General features: G+C 36.4%; 1 protein-coding gene across 1 annotated transcript in view; it reads left to right on the forward strand.

Moving 5' to 3' along the window:
* The window catches only part of LOC128664720 (olfactory receptor 1361-like), a 91,028-nt gene that overhangs the window by 38,284 nt on the left and 32,493 nt on the right, over positions 1-20,251 (forward strand). Inside the window, exons 2-3 of the mRNA XM_053719528.1 lie at positions 8,963-9,058; positions 11,261-12,210. Coding sequence (XP_053575503.1) covers positions 8,963-9,058; positions 11,261-12,210 — 1,046 coding nt within the window. The remainder of the gene's footprint in view (positions 1-8,962; positions 9,059-11,260; positions 12,211-20,251) is intronic.

Below are 20,251 nucleotides of genomic sequence, written 5' to 3' on the forward strand. Positions count from 1 at the left end.
TCCCTGCACCATTGATTCAGCATACAAAGCTGTAGAGATCTCATATAAAAACGAGCAAAGGGGAATTGCGTCCGATGCTGCAGTCATGAGACCTAAAACTTCTATGCACATAGCCACTGAAGGGAATGATTGAGACTGAAGGTTTCGACAAGCTGAAACCAATTTCATTTGTCTCTTGTCTGTTAAAGACAGAGTCATGGACACTGAATCTATCTGGAAACCTAAAAAGGTGACCCTTGTCTGAGGAATCAAGAAACCCTTTGGTAAATTGATTCTCCAACCATGTCTTTGAAGAAACAACGCTAGTTGATTCGTGTGAGATTCGGCTAGAAGTAAAGACTCAGCTAGTACCAAGATATAGTCCAAATAAGGAAACACCACCATACCCTGCTCTCTGATTACAGATAGAAGGGCACCGAGAACCTTCTAAAAGATCCTTGGAGCTGTTGCTAGGCCAAATGGAAGAGCGACAAATTGGTAATGCTTGTCTAGAAAAGATACAAATAGAAAGAGGGCGCCACATAGCGTAATAATAGGGAGATCCTGAGAAGGCTCACCATTATACAGTGTACTAGCCGCTGATTAAAGTACTAGCAGGCGAGATTGCACTGGCCATAGTACAGTGCAACAACTTTTGGTAAGCGCATTACCTGTTAACACCTAACTACTTTGAAAAAACGTTATTACGCTATGTGGCGCCCTCTTTCTATTTTCTACAGCTGAAGGTGCTTACAGAGCCATCCACAAAAGAAAAAGGGAGATCCTGAGAAGGCTCACCATCATACAGTGTACTAGCCGCTGATTAAAGTGCTAGCAGGCGAGATTGCACTGGTCACAGTACATTGCAACTACTTTTGGTAAGCGCATTTCCTGTTAACACCTAACTACTTTGAAAAAACGTTATTACGCTATGTGGCGCCCTCTTTCTCTTTGTATTTTATAACAGTGATATCCCTGCTCTCTGGGACCAGGAGGAGCTGCCTTGTCAAGGACCACCGGCTGTGACTTCAATATATGGACACTAGCTGTTGCAACCACACTGTGAAAGTCGGATACGGTATTTGTTTTTGATACAAATACTAGTCATATATTGTTTCACACAAACCAATATATTTTTTTTTTGGACAGCGCGCCTTTATATCCCCTTCTGGTATATTATAGATCATTTGTCTAGAAAAGAGAATCTCAGAAACCGATAGTGGTCTGGATGAATCGGAATGTGAAGATATGCATCCTGTAAGTCTATCATGGACATATAATGACCATGCTGAACAAAAGGCAAAATAGTCCTCATAGTCACCATCTTGAAAGTTGGGACTCTTACAAAATGATTCAAAAACTTCAGATCCAGAACTGGCCTGAATGAATTTTCTTTCTTTGGGACAATGAATAGATTTGAATAAAACCCCAGACCCTGTTCCTGAAACAGAACTGGAATTATTACCCCTGAAAGCTCTAAATCTGAAACACACTTCAGAAAAGCCTGAGCCTTCGCCGGATTTGCTGGAACATGAGAGAGAAAGAATCTTCTTACAGGAGGTCTTACTCTGAATCCTATTCGATACCCTTGAGAGACAATTCTCTGAATCCACTGATTTTGAACAGAATCTGCCCAAATGTCTTGGAATAATTTCAATCTGCCTCCACCAGCTGAACTGGATCGAGGGCCGCACCTTCATGCAGACTTGGGGGCTGGCTTTGGTTTCTTAAAAGGCTTGGATTTATTCCAACTTGAAGAAGGTTTCCAATTGGAACCAGAGTCTTTAGGGGAAGGATTGGTTTTCTGTCCCTTATTCTGTCAAAAAGACCAAAAACGATTAGAAGTTTTCGATTTACCCTTAGATCTTTTATCCTGAGACAAAAAACTCCATTCCCCCCAGTGATAGTTGAAATAATTTAATCCAATTGAGAACCAAATAAATTGTTACCTTGGAAAGAAAGAGATAGTAATCTAGACTTAGATACCATGTCAGTATTCCAAGATTTGAGCCATAAAGCTCTTCTAGCTAAAATAGCTAAAGACATAGATTTAACATCAAGTTTGATGATATCAAAAATAGAATCACAGATAAAATGATTAGCATGTTGAAGCAAACAAACAATGCTAGACAAATCAGGATCTGTTTCCTGTTGCACTAAGCTATCCAACCAAAAGGTTGATGCAGCCGCAACAACAGCCATAGAAATGGCAGGCCTGAGAATATAGCTAGAATATAAATAAGCTTTCCTTAGATAAGATTCCAGTTTCCTATCTAAAGGATCTTTAAAAGAAGTACTGTCTTCCATAGAAATAGTAGTACGTTTGGCAAGAGTAGAAAGAGCCCCATCAACTTTGGGGACTTTTTCCCAAAACTCTAATCTAGCCGCTGGCAAAGGGTACAACCTTTTAAACCTAGAAGAAGGAATGAAATAAGTACCAGGCTTAATCCATTCCTTAGCAATCACATCAGAAACAGCATCAGGAATTGGAAAAACCTCAGGAGTAACCACGGGAGATTTATAAATAGAATTTAAATGATTACTAGTTTTGATATCAAGAGGACTAGACACCTCAATATCCAAAGTAACCAACACTTCTTTTAAGAAGGAACGAATATACTCAATTTTGAAAAGATAAGTAGATTTGTCAGTTTCAATATCTGAGGTAGGAACTTCTAACTCAGAGAGATCCTCATCAGAGGAGGATATTTCAGTATGTTGGTCGGTCATTAGAAATTTCATCAATTTTATGAGAAGTTTTAAAAGACCTTTTACATTTATTAGAAGGCGGAATAGCAGACAAAGCCTTCTGTATGGCATCACCAATTGAATTTTTCATATCAACAGGGATAATATGTACATTAGATGTTGAAGGAACAACAGAAACTGTACTAGTACTGATGGAAACGTTTTCAACGGGCAAAAGCTTATCATGACAACTGTCACATACTACAGCTGGAGATATAATCTCAGCTAATTTACAACAGATACACTTAGCTTTGGTAGAACTGTGATCATGCAGCAGGGTTCCAACAGTTGCTTCTGAGACAGGATCAGATTGAGACATCTTGCAAAATGTAAAAGAAAAAACAACATTAAAGCAAAATTTACAATTTCCTTATATGGCAGTTTCAGGAATGGGAAAAAATGCAAACAGCATAGCCCTCTGAGCATATAGAAAGCAAGAGGTATATAGGAAGTGGAGTGAAAAATAAACTAATTTTTTTGGCGCCAAGTATGACGCACGGCTCACGGTATCTTTAAGGGATTTGAACAGGGCATCGGTATAGTAGGCAAATGTGTTTATTGATCTAGCTAATTTCTATTAGTATAAAAGTGCTTATAATTACTTTTTAACTGTTTATCCAGGATCACCAGCATGGGTTTAGGATTTAGGGCTCTCCAATCTTGATGTGTAAGCAAACGTCTCCTGTAAGTTAACCTCTTTAAGCAACATCCCACCTTAGGTGATAGATATAAGCATACTATTGACCCCTTCCTTTTTAAATATAATAATATAAGTATTACGTGTTAAGACACAATAAATATTGTGGAACTTCTATACGATTCTGTTAATGTAACTCTATCCTATAATATAAAAGGCCAAGAGTGTTTGTCTGAAGCTGTAATGCGCAGTAGAGACAGCACGAGGACAAACACACCTGGCCTTACCTGACATGCTGTGCTGTTTGCGGCGAAAGTGGGCGTGGCTGGGTGGGAGCATGGACGTGGCCGGGTGGGATTGTGGGCGTGGTCGGGCATGGCCGGGCATTGTCAGGGGTGTGGCCGGGCGTGGCAGGGGGCGTGGTCGGTGCGAGAGAGAGGGGAGAGAAATAGAAAGAGAGGGGGAGAGACAAAAAGAGATAGGAAAGAGCTAAAGAGAGGGGGAAGAGCAGAAGAGAGGGAATAGAGAGAAAAAGAGAGGGGGAGAGAGAGCAATAGAGAGGAGAAGAGAGAGAAAAAGAGAGGGGGGAGAGAGAGCAAAATAGAGGGAGGATAGAGAGCAATAGAGTGTGGGAGAGAGAGCAAAAGAAAGGGATGGGGAGAGAGAGCAAAAGAAAGGGATGGAGAGAGAGAGCAAAAGAGAGGGGAGAGTGACAGAGCAGAAGAGAGGGGGGGAAGAGGGGGGAGAGAGAGAGAGCAAAAGAGAGGGATGGAGAGAGAGCAAAAGAGAGGGATGGAGAGAAAGAGCAAAAGAGAGGGATGGAGAGAAAGAGCAAAAGAGAGGGATGGAGAGAGAGAGCAAAAAAAGGAGAGAGAGACAGAGCAAAAGAGAGGGGGAGAGAGAGCGCAAAAGAGATGGGGAAAGAGAGAGTGCAAAAGAGAAGGGGAGAGAGAGAGCACAAAAGAGAGAGAGAACGCAAAAGAGAGGAGGACAGAGAGAGCGTAAAAGAGAGGGGGAGAGAAAGCGCAAAAGAGGGGGAGAGAGAGCGCAAAAGTTACATTGTAGCTAGCTTAGGGTTTATTTTTATTTTACAGGCAAGATTGTATTTATTTTAACTAGGTAGAATAGTTATTAAATAGTTATTAACTATTTAATAACTACTTAGCTAAAATAAATACAAATTTATCTGTAAACTAAAACCTAATCTAAGTTACACTAACCACCTAACACTACACTATAATTAAATAAATTACCTACATTAACAACTTAGGGTTTATTTTTATTTTACAGGCAAGATTGTTTTTATTTTAACTAGGTAGAATAGTTATTAACTATTTAATAACTACCTAGCTAAAATAAATACAAATTTACCTGTAAAATAAAACCTAATCTAAGTTACACTAACCACCTAACACTACACTATAATTAAATAAATTACCTACATTAACAACTATTTAATAACTATTCTACCTAGTTAAAATAAATACAAACTTGCCTGTAAAATAAAAATAAACCCTAAGATAGCTACAATGTAACTATTAGTTATATTGTAGCTAGCTTAGGGTTTATTTTATAGGTAAGTATTTAGTTTTAAATAGGAATAATGTAGTTAATGATAGTAATTTTATTTAGATTTATTTAAATTATATTTCAATTAGGGGGTGTTAGGGTTAGGGTTAGACTTAGGTTTAGGGGTTAATAAATTTAATATAGTGGCGGCGACGTTGGAGGCGGAAGATTAGGGGTTAATATATATATATAAATGTAGGTGGTGGCGATATTAGGGGTGGCAGATTAGGGATTAATAATATTTAACTAGTGTTTCCGAGGCGGGAGTGCTGCGGTTTAGGGGTTAATATGTTTATTATAGTGGTGGCGATGTGCGGAGCGGCAGATTAGGGGTTAATAATTTTATTTCAGTGTTTGCGATGCAGGAGGGCCTCGGTTTAGGGGTTAATAGGTAGTTTATGGGTTTTAGTGTACTTTTTAGCACTTTAGTTATGAGTTTTATGCTATGGCGTTGTAGTGTAAAACTTATAACTACTGACTTTAGAATGCTTTAGGAATCTTGTCGGTATAGGATGTACCGCTCACTTTTTGGCCTCCCAGGACAGACTCCTAATACCGGCGCTATGCAAGTCCCATTGAAAAAAGGGTTTACGAAGTTTACGTAAGTCGGTTTGCGGTAAGGCCAAAAAAATGTGCGGGCCCCTAAACCTGCAAGACTCGTAATAGCAGCGGTAGTGAAAAAGCAGCGTTAGGACCTGTTAACGCTGCTTTTTTACCTTACCGCAAAACTCGTAATCTAGCCGTTAGTTTATTAAAATAATTATTGGAAATAATAAGCAATATTAAAATAAAGCAAATCAATAAGCATACATCATTACAATGATTTAAAGGGACAGTAAACACCAGAATTTTTGTTGTTTAAAAATGTATATAATCCCTTTATTACCCATTCCGTAGTTATGCATAACCAACACAGTTATAATAATATACTTTTTACCTCTGTGATTACCTTGTATCTAAGCCTCTGCAAACTGCCCCCTTATTTCAGTTATTTTGACAGACTTGCATTTTTAGCCAATCAGTGCTGACTCCTAGGAGCTTCACGTGCCTGAGCTCAATGTTATCTATTTGAAACACATGAACTCACCTGATTCAATAATAAAACTTTGAATATATATATATAAAGAGCATAAATAATTTTAACAAAACTGTTTTGTGTGGGTTTGTTTCATACCCCTGGACCCTCTCTTGCCATTATCCTGACTTCTCTGGTTAGCTTAGCCTCCCATCTCCTCTGGACAGGGTGTGGTCATTATGCCTGCTCAGTGTTGCCCCTTGTGCCTTCTGCTTGTGTCCCCTTGTGCCCCTTTTTGTGGGTGAGTGTGTATTTTATGGAAAACTTTCAACTCCACCCCAACTGATAAAGTTAGGTTCACATAAATGATTGACTAACACTAATTAAAGATTAATTAACATTTTTTATTAATGAGCTAAGATTTGACAGTCAGAACATTTTTTCCCTCGTCACTAAGCTATAATAGACAAATATGTATTTTGTAAATATGTTCTGAAAAACAAGTCATTATCTCTAGTTGACTACTAACCAATGTCAAACCCCACTAATGTTTATAGACAGAGACTTACTGGAACCATGTATTAATAACATGGGAATATTTGAGGATATTTATACCAATAATACAATGATATAATAATACATTGATAGGAATCATGCAACTATGTTGGGGACCTTGAATATTATCAATTTTATGCCTATATAATATAGCACAGACACTTGTGATTAATAGGAATTATTAAAATGTGAATTTCCCCAGACAATTGTCCTGACATAATCCCCCTCTCGAGATGGCCTGACACGAGTGAGACAAGGTAATCTCGATAAATGTCCTGTTTTCAGGTACACAGTGATTTAATACCTGAATGGGTTAAAATTCAACTTATAAAATATTTTAATATTTATTGGTGTAGGAAAATATCAAAAATTAGTCAAGCAATGCCCACTTGTGTATACAGTCTATGTCCCTTTAAGTGGTTGCAATGCTGTATCTCCAACACAAACAGATACAGGAGTGGAAAAATAACTCTACAGTTTACTAGTCAGAGGGAAAAAGCTACTAGTCCAATAAGTATTCAATTTAGGAAAAATCTTGTCTGTTGCAATTTATTACTTGTCCAGGACTGGTGGACTTCTGGAAATGTCCAACTCTATCTATCTACATTCATAAATACATACAGCTGGAAGAAAAAGTTTGTGAACCCTTTTGAATTACCTGGCTTTCTGTATTGATTACTCATAGAATGGGGTCTGATTTTCATCTAAGTCCCAATTATAGACAAACACAATTTGACTAAACTAATAAGATATAACCAGAGAACCCTTAAATTTACTTGTAGATACTCATTTAGCAGCAACAACCTACATCAAACGTTTCCTGTATCTGTTTATAAGACTTGCACAAAGTTTAGGATAATTTTCGGACCTTTCCCCCCCAACAAATCTGTTTTACTTCATTAATACTTCTGGGTTGTCTTGATTGCAACAGCCCTCTTCAGGTCATGCCACGGCATTTTAATTGGGTTAAGGTCAGAATTCTGACCTGGTCATTCCAAAACACAAATCTTCTTTTTCAGCCATTCTTTATTTACTTGTTTGTTTTGTCTTGTTACATCACCCAACCTCAACTTAGTAACAACTTAGTAATATATTTTTATTATTTTTCCAACTTTCCATGCAATTTAGCTCTGAAAATTAAGCAGTTTCTAATTCTCAGAACTTTAAAATTCACCCTGCTGACTTTTCTAATTGGCTTTATCAGATAACACCTTCAAAATTAAACACTGTATACTAACTTTATGGGTGGGCTAGCTTTGTGATCTGTGGTGGGTGGAGTTTGACTATTGAAAAATAACCGCAGTGTAAAGGATGTTTATTTGTTTTAAAAACTTTAAGACTTGGCAGATCCGTTATTCTATACAACAGAACACAAATGTCTTGTTATTAAAAGGTGTGTACTGCCCCTTTAAGCTTGTGGTCACAGACTACTGCCCTGTCATTCTCCTGTAAAATGTCTTGATACTCTTTTAAATTCATTGTTCCCTCAATGACTGCAAGGTGTCCAGGCCCTGAGGCAGCAAAGCAGCTCCAGACCATGATGCTCTCTCCACCATCCTTCACAGTTAAAGAGACAGTATACACCAATTTCCATATAACTGCATGTAATAGACACCACTATAAAGGATAATATGCACAGATACTGATATAAAACTCCAGTTTAAAACCGTTTAAAAACTTACTTAGAAGCATCCAGTTTAGCTGGAATAATTGCCCAACAGACTTTGATCAAGGCCTATATTTTTTTTAAAAAAAGACTGACTGCATGTCTACCAAGGTGCACTCAATTGCCACAGAACAGAAATACTGTGTTATCGGTTTCTCCTGGAATTCTTGAGAAAATAATAGAACTATAGAAAGACAGTGGAATATTTTTGAGGATGTGTGGTTAGAGGGGTTGCCTAAAAATTGAGACATAACTGGATGTAATAGACATAGACACTACTATAAAGAAGAATATGCACAGATAATGATCTAAAAATCCAGTACAAAACCTTTTAAAAATTTACTTAAAAGCTCCAAATTTTGCATTGCTGATGGGATTAGCTGGAACAACCAGTGAAAGGGGCGGGTGCAGATACTCCCCCCCCCCCCTTTCCTGCATATGAAAAGACAGATTAGACAAACAGAAGCCAGAAGTAGTCTGTAAACGCGTGTATACATCTGACACTTTGGGGCTTGGTTTGGAGTCTTAAAACCAGCACAATGTTATTAAAAAAATAAGCAAAACTATACATTGTTACATAAAACTCCCAGATGGACTATATAAATGGATCATCTAGAAAACATTTATGCAAAGAAAAATCTAGTGTATAATGTCCCTTTAAGGGATAAAGTTTGTAAATGATCTTGCATATCAAGGTGTTAAATTATGTTTAATCTGAAATCCAATTACATGCACTTGTAACGTGTTATTATCTATAAAAATGAATTGCTACTTTTTTTCTTTCTGTACCCAGATGGAAGCCACATTCTACAGGACTCCTGAACAAAGTAAAATAAAAAAGCAATTTTACATGGATTTATCACACCAGAATGCAAAAAATATTGCAACAGTAAGTCTCAAAACCATGTAAGGGAACTCTATAGAAATATGAAAGAAAAGATATTATTCCATTATAAAAATACATAAATATAAAATATAGTTGTGAATAATACACATAAATTAAACCAGAGGCACCCATATTTTGATAGATAGATTTTTTTCTAAGTTATCTACTGGTGTATGGACAGAAATAAGACATGTACCTGATGTTTTTATAATCTTGTAAATAATCCCAAATTACTCATAAAAGCAAGCACAGATATCTCCTGGTATATAATGATTTATTAATTGCATATCATGATCTATTCATTAGATCAATTAATTAGTACATAGAATAAAATGTTTACTAATATATGTGGTAGTAAATAAAATGTAAAACTGATTAATATCCTTAACCCAATACTACTGGCCATTTGTTACCCATATGTGATTTAGTCTCATAAATCTCTTTAACAAGATAAACACAAGAGTTGAATATATAATTTTCAAAATGTTGTTACATGCCTCTCTGTGTGATTTCTGAAGGAGATAGGAGAACCAAAAAAGGCCCCTTCATGCTTAAAATATCCACTCTGGTACCTAATTGGTGACTAGAAGGTTAAAGGGACACTGAATCCAAATTTTTTCTTTCGTGATTCAGATAGAGCATGCAATTTTAAGCAACTTTATAATTTACTCCTTTTACCAATTTTTCTAAGTTCTCTTGCTATCTTTATTTGAAAAAGAAGGCATCTAAGCTGTTTTTTTTGTTCGGTATACTGGACAGCCCTTGTTTATTGGTGGGTGAATTTATCCACCAATCAGCAAGAACAACCCAAGTTGTTCACCAAAAATGGGCCGGCATCTTAACCTACATTCTTTCTTTTCAAATAAAGATACCAAGAGAATGAAGAAAATGTGATTATAGGAGTAAATTAGAAAGTTGCTTAAAATAGCATGCTCTACGTGAATCACAAAAGAAAAAATTTGGGTACAGTGTCCCTTTAAGTGACCAATTATTCAAAATAGAGATTTCCTCTCTTTCTAATCAGGCCATTTCTAATTAAAGCAAAGTGGATAGGGGCTACATAACAGCCTCTACCTATTCCATAAACATTGTGCATGTTGTCCACTAGAAGTGAGCCTTATTTAATAGAAAAGCTTCCCTACAATTTTAAATATGGTGTCACATGTACCGCTATATGGTGGGAGGCCTGAGATATGGGCTCTGCAAAAGGGTACCCCAGCACTACAAGCACACCATGTTACTTTCAGGGACATAAGAATCATGTGGGAAATCTGGATGGTTTAAAATAACAACAATAAATATAGCACATTTGAACCAACAAACATATACACAAAGGGACACAAAACCTTTTCCTTTTAAATTTCAGAATTAAAACCTCTAATGCAAACCTTTCATATCCTTCAAAAATAAAAGTTATGTCAATATAATATTATCTAAAATCAATCATCTCTTTACCCTCTCCTACTTTACACATCCTCCTCCTCAGCAGCTGTTTTACTGCTCTTACAAAAGCAGAGCGCTACAACCAATATTTTGACATTTGTGAAGCCTGCAATAAGTCTCAGCACAGAGTCAGCTCACTTGTGCAGAGGTTGGGAGAAGGCAGCATTAGTGTGTTTCTTCAGCCTCACCAACAAAACATTACAGTTTATGATTGGCTGTAGCACTCTGCTTCTGGAGGGAGAAAAAAAAATGGCTGACCAGTGCAAAGGACTTATAAGGTAAATGAGGGTAAAGGGGGGTTTGATTCAAGGAAATATTCCATTGACATAAATTATCTTTATAGGACATAAAAGATATGTATTTTTATTCTGAAATTTAAAACTAAGCATTTTTTTTGTTCCGTTATTATAATATCATTAAAATGTAGCAAGAAACCAAAGACACCCTAGTTGCATGCAAAGTTTAAAGATTTACACTAATTAATTGTAATAGAGGCTTGAAGTGTATGAAGCCAAATATATGGCTGATATTAGGAATTCAGTGCACAGAGAGTAGAAGACAACTGCAGGCTTAGGCACGTGCGTTTAAATAGTCCATGATGCATACTGTATTTGAACAAAATATTGAAAAACCTGCAATAACCATTAAATAGTTCTATTCCTGAACACATTCACAGCCATTGTAATAAAACAATACTTTAAATAAAATTAAAGACTGTTCTTTGATTTTTGATCCTGTTTTGTTGTTGTTTTGTTTTTCAAGGAAATACATCAACAAAACCAAACAGTAGTCAAAGAATTTCTGCTTCTTGGATTAGGAAACCTACACAACTTCAAGACCCTATTTTTTATGTTGTTTCTGCTTCTCTATATTGCAACATTATTTGGAAATATGCTGGTTATTTTCCTAGTTGTGACCTGCCAGAGTCTTCACTTCCCTATGTATTTCTTCCTCGGCAACTTGTCTTTATCTGAAATTCTATTCACCACAAATATTGTACCAAATATGCTACGTCTTGTTTTACTAGGAGGAGGCACCATGTCTGTTACTAGTTGCCTTATCCAATTCTATCTGTTAGGTGTCCCAACCGTCGCCCAGTGTTTGCTTCTGGCTGCAATGTCATTGGATCGCTATCTCGCCATTTGCCATCCATTGCATTATATGTCCATCATGACCTTCAAACTTCAGCTACAAATTGTCACCATTTGTTGGCTGTTGGGATTTGTGATGACATTTGTCATATATATTTTCTTAACCAGGTTACAATTCTGTAACTCCAATGTAATTCCCCATTTTTATTGTGATATTGCCCCACTGCTAGAGCTTTCTTGCTCAGATACTTTCACTTTGAGTGTGATCACATCTGTGGGTTCTTTTACTATAGTTGTTTCACCATGTTTTTTTATCATTGTAACTTATATCTCCATCTTTATTAACATTCTCAAGATCCCAACTGCTAGTGGGAGACAAAAAACATTTTCTACGTGCAGTTCTCACTTGACAATAGTGTGCACTTATTATGGCACACTTACAACAATTTATATAGTCCCATCAAATGATCATTCAATAAATGCTAACCGAGGTCTGTCCTTACTTTATACCTCAGTAACCCCACTGGTTAACCCAATTATATACAGTCTACGAAATCAAAGTATGAAGAGAGCAATACACACGTGTGTCCAAGATTTTAGAAAATGGCTAAGAGTTTTAAGGTATAGTAGAAATATTTAAATAATAAAAATATGGATTTATGGATTATAAAGCTAATTATAAAATTAAAATTTGATTTAATCACATATCATCAACATCAGGAGAGAGACAAGAAGGCTGAATAAATTGAATGTGAATTTAATTTAATTACCACTTTCAATGAAATTATTAGAATGACTTTGGTGAAACATTTATTTCATTTTTCTGTTAAATCAATTTAAACTCATGATGATCTGTTTTGAAAACCCCTTGGATTTAAAGAATTTTGTTAGTTATCATACTGAGCATGTGCACACAACATCATATACGGTTTTATATTTTGGATCTACTATGGTGATTTTTTTTCTGAAAAACATTTGGAATTACCCTATCCCCTGCAACTTTTATCCCTGCTATTTTTTTTTTATCACATGCAACTTATATCCCTGATAAACATTTTTATAAAGATTGGTGCAGAAGATTGGTTGTATCATTACCTGTATAATTGCCTAAAATACTCATGTTGCCAAATGGAAAACATAATTTCATTAAAAAAAAAATACTGAACCATACAAATTTATTTTTAGAAAATATCACCATAAGCTGACCAACCATATGGAGGAATATTATTTGTTGACTTTTTATAGGAGGAATATATTGTTAATTAGCAGGGATGGACTGAGACCAACCAGGGTCCACAGGCTAAAATCAGGAAAGTGGGGCTGCTGCCCACTCCCTCACAGTCACAACCACTAGAATAGATCAACAGTCAACTCTACGCTCATTTAGGACCTCATTTAAAGGACCAGTAAATATAGTAGATTTGCATAATCAACAAATGTGTGATAAAGAGACAATGCAATATCACTTAATCTGAACTTCAAATGAGTAGTAGATTTTTTTTTTCTGACACATTTATATTATTATATATATATATATATATATATATATATATATATATATATATATATTATTATCTATTTCCACTCCTCTTGTATCATGTGACAGCTATCAGTCGATCGTCAATGCATATACTGTACGTATATTCTGTGAATTCTTGCATATGCTCATTAGGAGCTGGTCACTCCAAAAGTGTAGATATAAAAAGACTGTGCATGTTTTGTTAATGGAAGTACATTGGAAAGTTGCTTAAAATTGCCTGCTGTATCTGACTCATGAAAGTTTAATTTTGACTTGAGTGTCCCTTTAACCAACTGTGACTGTGAGTATAATCAGCACCCTAGGGGCTCTCTTATGTGTCAGCCCTCCCTCTAGGTCCTATTTCCCAACTGCTCATATAAACATGAATTATTTACTATCAGCTGTAACACAACCCATTAAGGGCCAGATTACAAGTGGAGCGGTATTTAACGCTCCTGCTCGAGCGTTAAGTCCGCTAGATGTAATATTTTGCGTACGTTGGGTAGTGCTCGTATTACAAGTTGAAAGAAAACTGCTTTTGCTTGTGGACTATCTCCTAACTTGAAATATTGTGGGCGCGATAACGTATTTCCCCTATAGAAATCAATGGAGCAAAAAAAGTGGAAAAAAACACCCTACTCGGTCACAAACCTGATCACATATTCTAAAGTGCGCTAACCTAACATGAAAATATGAATACTTCCCATATGTTCTATTGATTCATAAAATATATTACTATATATAGATATAGAAATAGATATTAGATACCTATATATTTATATATATATATATATATATATATACACACATATACATACATACACACAGGTATAGATATATACAGACATATACAAAATATATTTATATATATATATATATATATGAATATCTATTTAAAAATAGAACATATTCTGCTTTCTGCTGAACATTGGAATGTAAAATATTTACTGTAAATTCACGATTAAACATTTTATTAAAAACAAATATTACATAAATACGTTTTTACATGTGTTCATCTACTTAACTGCAAAGGGCTCCAATGCACATATAGACACACACACACACACACACACACACACACACACATATATATATATATATATATATATATATATATATATATATATATATATATATATTATACATGCATCTCTATGTTAAAGCCCTTTGCATACCTTTGAGCCCTTATAACGTTTTGTGCATTATTTTTTAGAATAATAACAATTGTTATTAGATAGTGTTATTATGAATGTAACTGTACTTTATAATGTATTTTTTTATGTGTTTTGTGATACTTTTTTGTCTCGCGTAACAGTTAACCAGAGCTCTGCAGTTGCACACTCCCGATGCTCGTTAACTACAATTACGCTTAAGAGATCGCGTTTACTCTCAACTTGTAATATGAGCGCTAAATCCGACATGTGCAGACACCTGTGATAAACCCCTTTTTCGCTTGCACGTACGCTCCACTCGTGACCTGGCCCTAAGATGGTGACATGGCGCTACCTTTTATTTTATTGTACTATGTTTGTTTTTTCCTTATATATCCTCATTATCACAAATCATTCTGTTGGTGATGAATCTGTTTCATAATTTGTATTAAAAAAATCTTTATAAAACTTAAAGGGACACTGAACCCAAAATTTTTCGTTCGTGATTCAGATAGAGCATGCAATTTTAAGCAACTTTCTAATTTACTCCTATTATCAATGTTTCTTCGTTCTCTTGCTATCTTTATATAAAAAAGAAGGCATCTAAGCTTTTTTCTTGGTTCAGCACTCTGGACAGCAGTTTATGATTGGTGGATGAATTTATCCACCAATCAGCAAGGACAACCTAGGTTTTTCACCAAAAATGGGCCGGCATCTAAACTTACATTCTTGCATTTCAAATAATAGGAGTAAATTACAAAGTTGCTTAAAATTTCATGTTCTATCTGAATAACAAAAGAAAAAATTTAGGTACAGTGTCCCTTTAATACAAAAAAATGACTAAACCAATTAACTTATGGGCTGTAATGACTGTAGTGTAAACAGCAAAATAAGTTATAATGACATTTAACATAGACTGCTCATGCAAAGAAACTCTGGTTAAAGGTGGGTTATTCTGACTAGAAGCTGGTGCTGTATGCATTATTGGATGCAAAAAAGAGCAGGAACATTACAGATATCTTAATGTAAAATTAAAACTGAAACTTTCCCAACAAATAGCATGTAAGAGCAAGAAGAAAAGAATAACCCCGTATGAAAAACATTAAAGGAGAGGTTAATTGACCCCACTTGGAAGGAATGGAGGGCTCAAGTTTGGGGCAAGGGACTGGACAGCAAGGAGTTTTATAAAGGAATGAGCAAAAGTGTGAATCTAATGTGGAGCTTAATGGCACGAAAAGTGCTGATGTACCTGTGGTGTGAAGACCTAGGACAGTGTGCAGTGAGGGTTTACTTGCCATAAAGGAGCTGCTACAGGAGCTGACTGCGGTGGCCAGGAGTAGTAGGCCAGAGTGCATCCGGAACCAGCTGCAAGCTGCTGTGGAGGGTGGAGGATGTCAGTCTGCAGAATCCGGTAGAGGCGGTTCCATGAGGAAAGGGAGTCCTTGAGAAGTTCCAGGCCTTCAGCATGGCTTATCCTTGAGGTTTCCTCGTGGAGCAGGAGGAGGTCGGCGGCTGAGGCTGGGCCCAGAATGGAACCTGACTTTTGCACATCTGGAGGAGGTCAAAGGAAGAGGCCACGGTTGAGATCCCAGGCTTTATGTATTTATATGTGTATATATGTATTTACAGACACATAAAGACATATATAGAAGTGCATTGGAGCCCTTTGTTGTCAAGTAGATGAATACATGTAAGAGCATATTTATGCAATATTCATATTTAATAAAGTGTTATAATGTGTATTTACTGTAAACATTGAATATTTTCATGCTGGGTTAGCGGGTCTGCGTGCGAGTAAAGTGTTTTTTCCAACTTTTTTTGCTCCATTGACTTCTTTGGGGGAATACGTTAACGATATCCTAATTTCGGCTTTTTGCGCACATCAGGTTAGCACTCATGCAAAAACAGTTTTACTTTCAACTTTTAATACGAGTGCTACCTGAATAGCGCAAAAACCTTATGAGCGGAAGTGTTATAGACCATAAAATCCCAGAGATGCCTCTTCACTGTTGAGATTGAGACTCGTGTTTTGCAGGAACTATTTAATGAAGCTGCCAGTTGACGAACTGGGAGGTGTCTGTTGTTTAAACTAGACACTCTTATTTGTCCTGTTTCTCAAACTAGACATTCTAATGTATTTGTCTTCTTGCTAAGTTGTGCACAGGGGCCTTCCACTTATTTTTCTGTTCTGGTTAGAGCCAGTTTGCGGAGTTCTGTGTAGGGTGTAGTACACAGCATTGTACGAGATCTTCAGTTTATTGGCAATTTTTTTGCATGGAATAGCCTTCATTTCTCAGAACAAAAATAGACTTATGAGTTTCAGAAAAAAACACATTTTATGCTTACCTGATAAATTAATTTATTTTATGGTGGTGAGAGTCCACAATCCATTACTCCTGCAAATTACTTTTCTCTACCACTAAAAGGTGGCAAAAATTCCCAAACCCCAAGAGCCCTATAAAACCACTACCACCTCACAAATACCTCAGTCTTATGTATAACCAAGCAAAGTGTAAGAAAAAAGGATCAGGGAAAAAAAGATGTGTCAAAAAAACAAAATAAACCCTAGAAAACAAAGGTTGGGGTCTCGTGGACTCTCACCACCATGAAAGAAATCAATTTATCAGGTAAGCATAAATTATTTTTTCTTTCACACAGGGGGTGAGAGTCCACAATCCTTTACTTCTGGGAACTAATATCCAAGCTGTAGAGTCCATGAGTAATAACATAAATGGAGGGATATAAAACATCTTTTTTTGAACTGAGAAATTAAATCCACAACACCAATATTTTTTTTAATGCACTTAAAAAATAAATTAAACAGCAAAAAAATCAAACTGTGACAACTGCCTGAAGAACCTTCCTTTCGAAAGGCTGCTTCGGAAGAAGAATAAACATCAAAATGGTAGAATTTTGTAAAAGTATGCAAAGAAGACCAAGTAACTGCCTTGCAAATCTGGTCAACTAAAGCTTCATTCTTGAAGGCCTAGGAAGTGGCAACTGACCTAGTAGAATGAATCACAATCCGCTGCATCTACCAAAAATACATACAAATAAAAGTTTACCTCCTGGGAGGCCAATAATTTTAACAATAAGTACACTTGGAGAAAAAGTAGGTGAATGGGCTAATAGTCACTTACAACTAATAGTTCAGAATATTCCAGGATATCTAAAGAACACAAAACATTTAATTAAAATGTTAGAAAAAAATACAGTAAAGGGAGGAATATAAATTGCTAATAACAGATGCAGTTTCCCTTTACTCATGTATACCCCAGACTAATGATTTAATAGCTTTGAGAGAAATCTTGAGAAAATATATGTTGTATTACCAATTGTTTATTAGATATCCGATAGATGCAGTGAGATTCCTGTTAACCCATAATTATTCTGTTTTTGTTTAAGGGGGTTTTCACCTTCAGAAACAGGGTACTGCAATGGGGGCCACATTTGCCCCCCTCATATGCAAATTCTATTTGGGTTTCTTTGAAATGGAAAAGATATTTAATTTACATAATCCTTTTAGAGATTCACTATCCCTCTAACCAGCCTGTGCTCCAGGTCCTCCCACTAGCAGCAGTGTCTACTGAATTATTTCTGTTCTCTATCCAGGGGGGACTTAGTTCCACCAGCAAAAATAGTGCAGGAACTCCATTCCCATGCGTTCCCACTGGAAATGATCCCTGCATAGCACTAGTACAAGGTAAATTCTTAACTGAACTTTCACCTTTACTTGAAGGCAGGAGAACTGCCAACATTTCAGAAACTACAAATTCGATGAGATCTTTCACACCCAGAGCAACACTTGTAGAGATATACCCATAAAAGTGGCATTATGTTGGTCTGAATGGATTAACATATTTAAACATCAGCCACACAAATAAGCTAGAGGAGAAACAAACCCTTTTTACAATAAACACACTTAATATTAGTAGGAAGGTGTTCAGGGGACTCAGTTTCTAAGGTAGATTTAAGGACAGAAACAGAAAGATACATTAAAGCATTGACCTACAATAACTTTAATTATATCCCCTTATGAGGGGGGGAAACAATCAACCCTCCTAAAGAAGCTATTTAAAGCCAAAGTGCGCTAAGCTAAAATTAAAAATAACACAGGGAATAAGTAAACTCCACATCCAAAGCCTGGATAAAGCTATAAGAGATTAGTGTGCCAAACCCAATATGCGCTACCAGAGGGCATACGTGAGCTAACTTAACGTGAGTTAACCCTAAAGTTGAAGGACAGGGAAAAAAAATAACGCTCTTGGAGTGCGCACAAAACCCCCCCCCACAGACGTGCCTAATCCCAAGGGATGATGATCACTATCCCAATGCGTGCAGACTTGAAAGGCGCTGCATGGTAAAAGATTAAAAACTAATTAAGCACATCAAAACCTACAACACACGCAAAAAAAAAATCTAACAAAAAGGCGTATATATAGATTCTGTCCCAAGGCAGTATATATAAATATATAACTATAGTTGCCCACATAAGGCTATAAAGTGTAATATAGATAAAAAATGATACTTAAAGGGACAGTCAAGTCCAAAAAAAACTTTCATGATTCAAATAGGGCAAGTAATTTTAAACAACTTTCCAATTTACTTTTATCATCAATGTTGCTTTGTTCTCTTGGTATTCTTAGTTGAAAGCTAAACCTAGGAGGTTAATATGCTAATTTCTTAGACCTTGAAGGCCGCCTCTAATCTAAATGCATTTTGACAGTTTTTCACCACTAGAGGGCGTTAGTTCATGTGTTTCATATAGATAACATTGAGCTCATGCACGTGAATTTATTGAGGCTAAAATGCAAGTCTGTCAAATGAACTGAAACAAGGAGGCAGTCTGCAGAGGCTTAGAGGCAAGGTAATTACAGAGGTAAAACGTGCATTATTAAAACTGTGTTGGTTATGCAAAACTTGGGAATCGGTAATTAACAGATTATTGATCTTTTAAAACAACAAATATTCTGGTGTCCCTTTAACAATGGACAATCGTCTCCAGTAAACCACTAGAAAGTTAAACCAGTACTGAAACATATCAGCAGAGGTTATGGAATATGAATATATTGAAGATCAATACCATTTATGGAAGGTGTGTGACACATTTTCCCACGAGATGGGGGGGGGGGAAGAGCCACTAACCATACCCCATATACATCTCTCTGACAAACACTGTATTACGAGAAGAAAACGGGCCTCAAGATAGACTGAAAGTCTTCTAACTGAAGAATCATATGCACATCTTCATTCTTCACCTTCCTCCAGCGGAGGCAAAGACAAGACTGAGGTACTTGTGAGGTGGGAGGGGTTTTATAGAGATCTTGAGTTTTGTGAATGTTTGCCTCCTCCTAGTGGTAGTGATGAGTAATTCCCAAAAGTAATGGATCATGGAATCTCAGCGCCTGTATGAAAGAAAATCCATTCAAACAGCTCACCGTCCTGGATGAATTGTATGGTTTCCTGTATCTGGAATGTGAATGGTTGAAATTTTCCTGAGAGTAACATTGGCCCATCTGAATATACAAGCAACCTTTAGACCTGTTTTGAACACTTACATGGTGGTCAGTGATCATGGTTGAATCTGTACTTTATTCTAGAGAGAGAAAGCTTTAGAAAGCTCTTGGCATTCAGTGCCAGAAAAACAGCTATTCAATAGTCATTGAGCTCTGAGGGAATTCCATATCACACCCCAACTGAACAGTTTGTGGGGTTACAATTGGTTAACAGGAAACTCCACCAAACAATTCCAGAGGGGACCATAATCATATAATAATTATGATATCCTTCAAACAATGATAAATGCAAAGACATGGTAAGTTTGGGAAATGTTCTTGTGCATTGGGTTTGAACCCAGAACACCACCAACATTGTGTAGATAAGGGGCCACCAAGATCATATAAAGTTGACCTTTACCAAAACACAAAGTAATTTAAGTTTGAAAGGAAGATGCACAAACTTTAAATGTTTGTTCTCCAACAAACAGGATAAA

Source organism: Bombina bombina, chromosome 6, assembly GCF_027579735.1.
Source record: "Bombina bombina isolate aBomBom1 chromosome 6, aBomBom1.pri, whole genome shotgun sequence".
Lineage (NCBI taxonomy): Eukaryota > Metazoa > Chordata > Amphibia > Anura > Bombinatoridae > Bombina > Bombina bombina.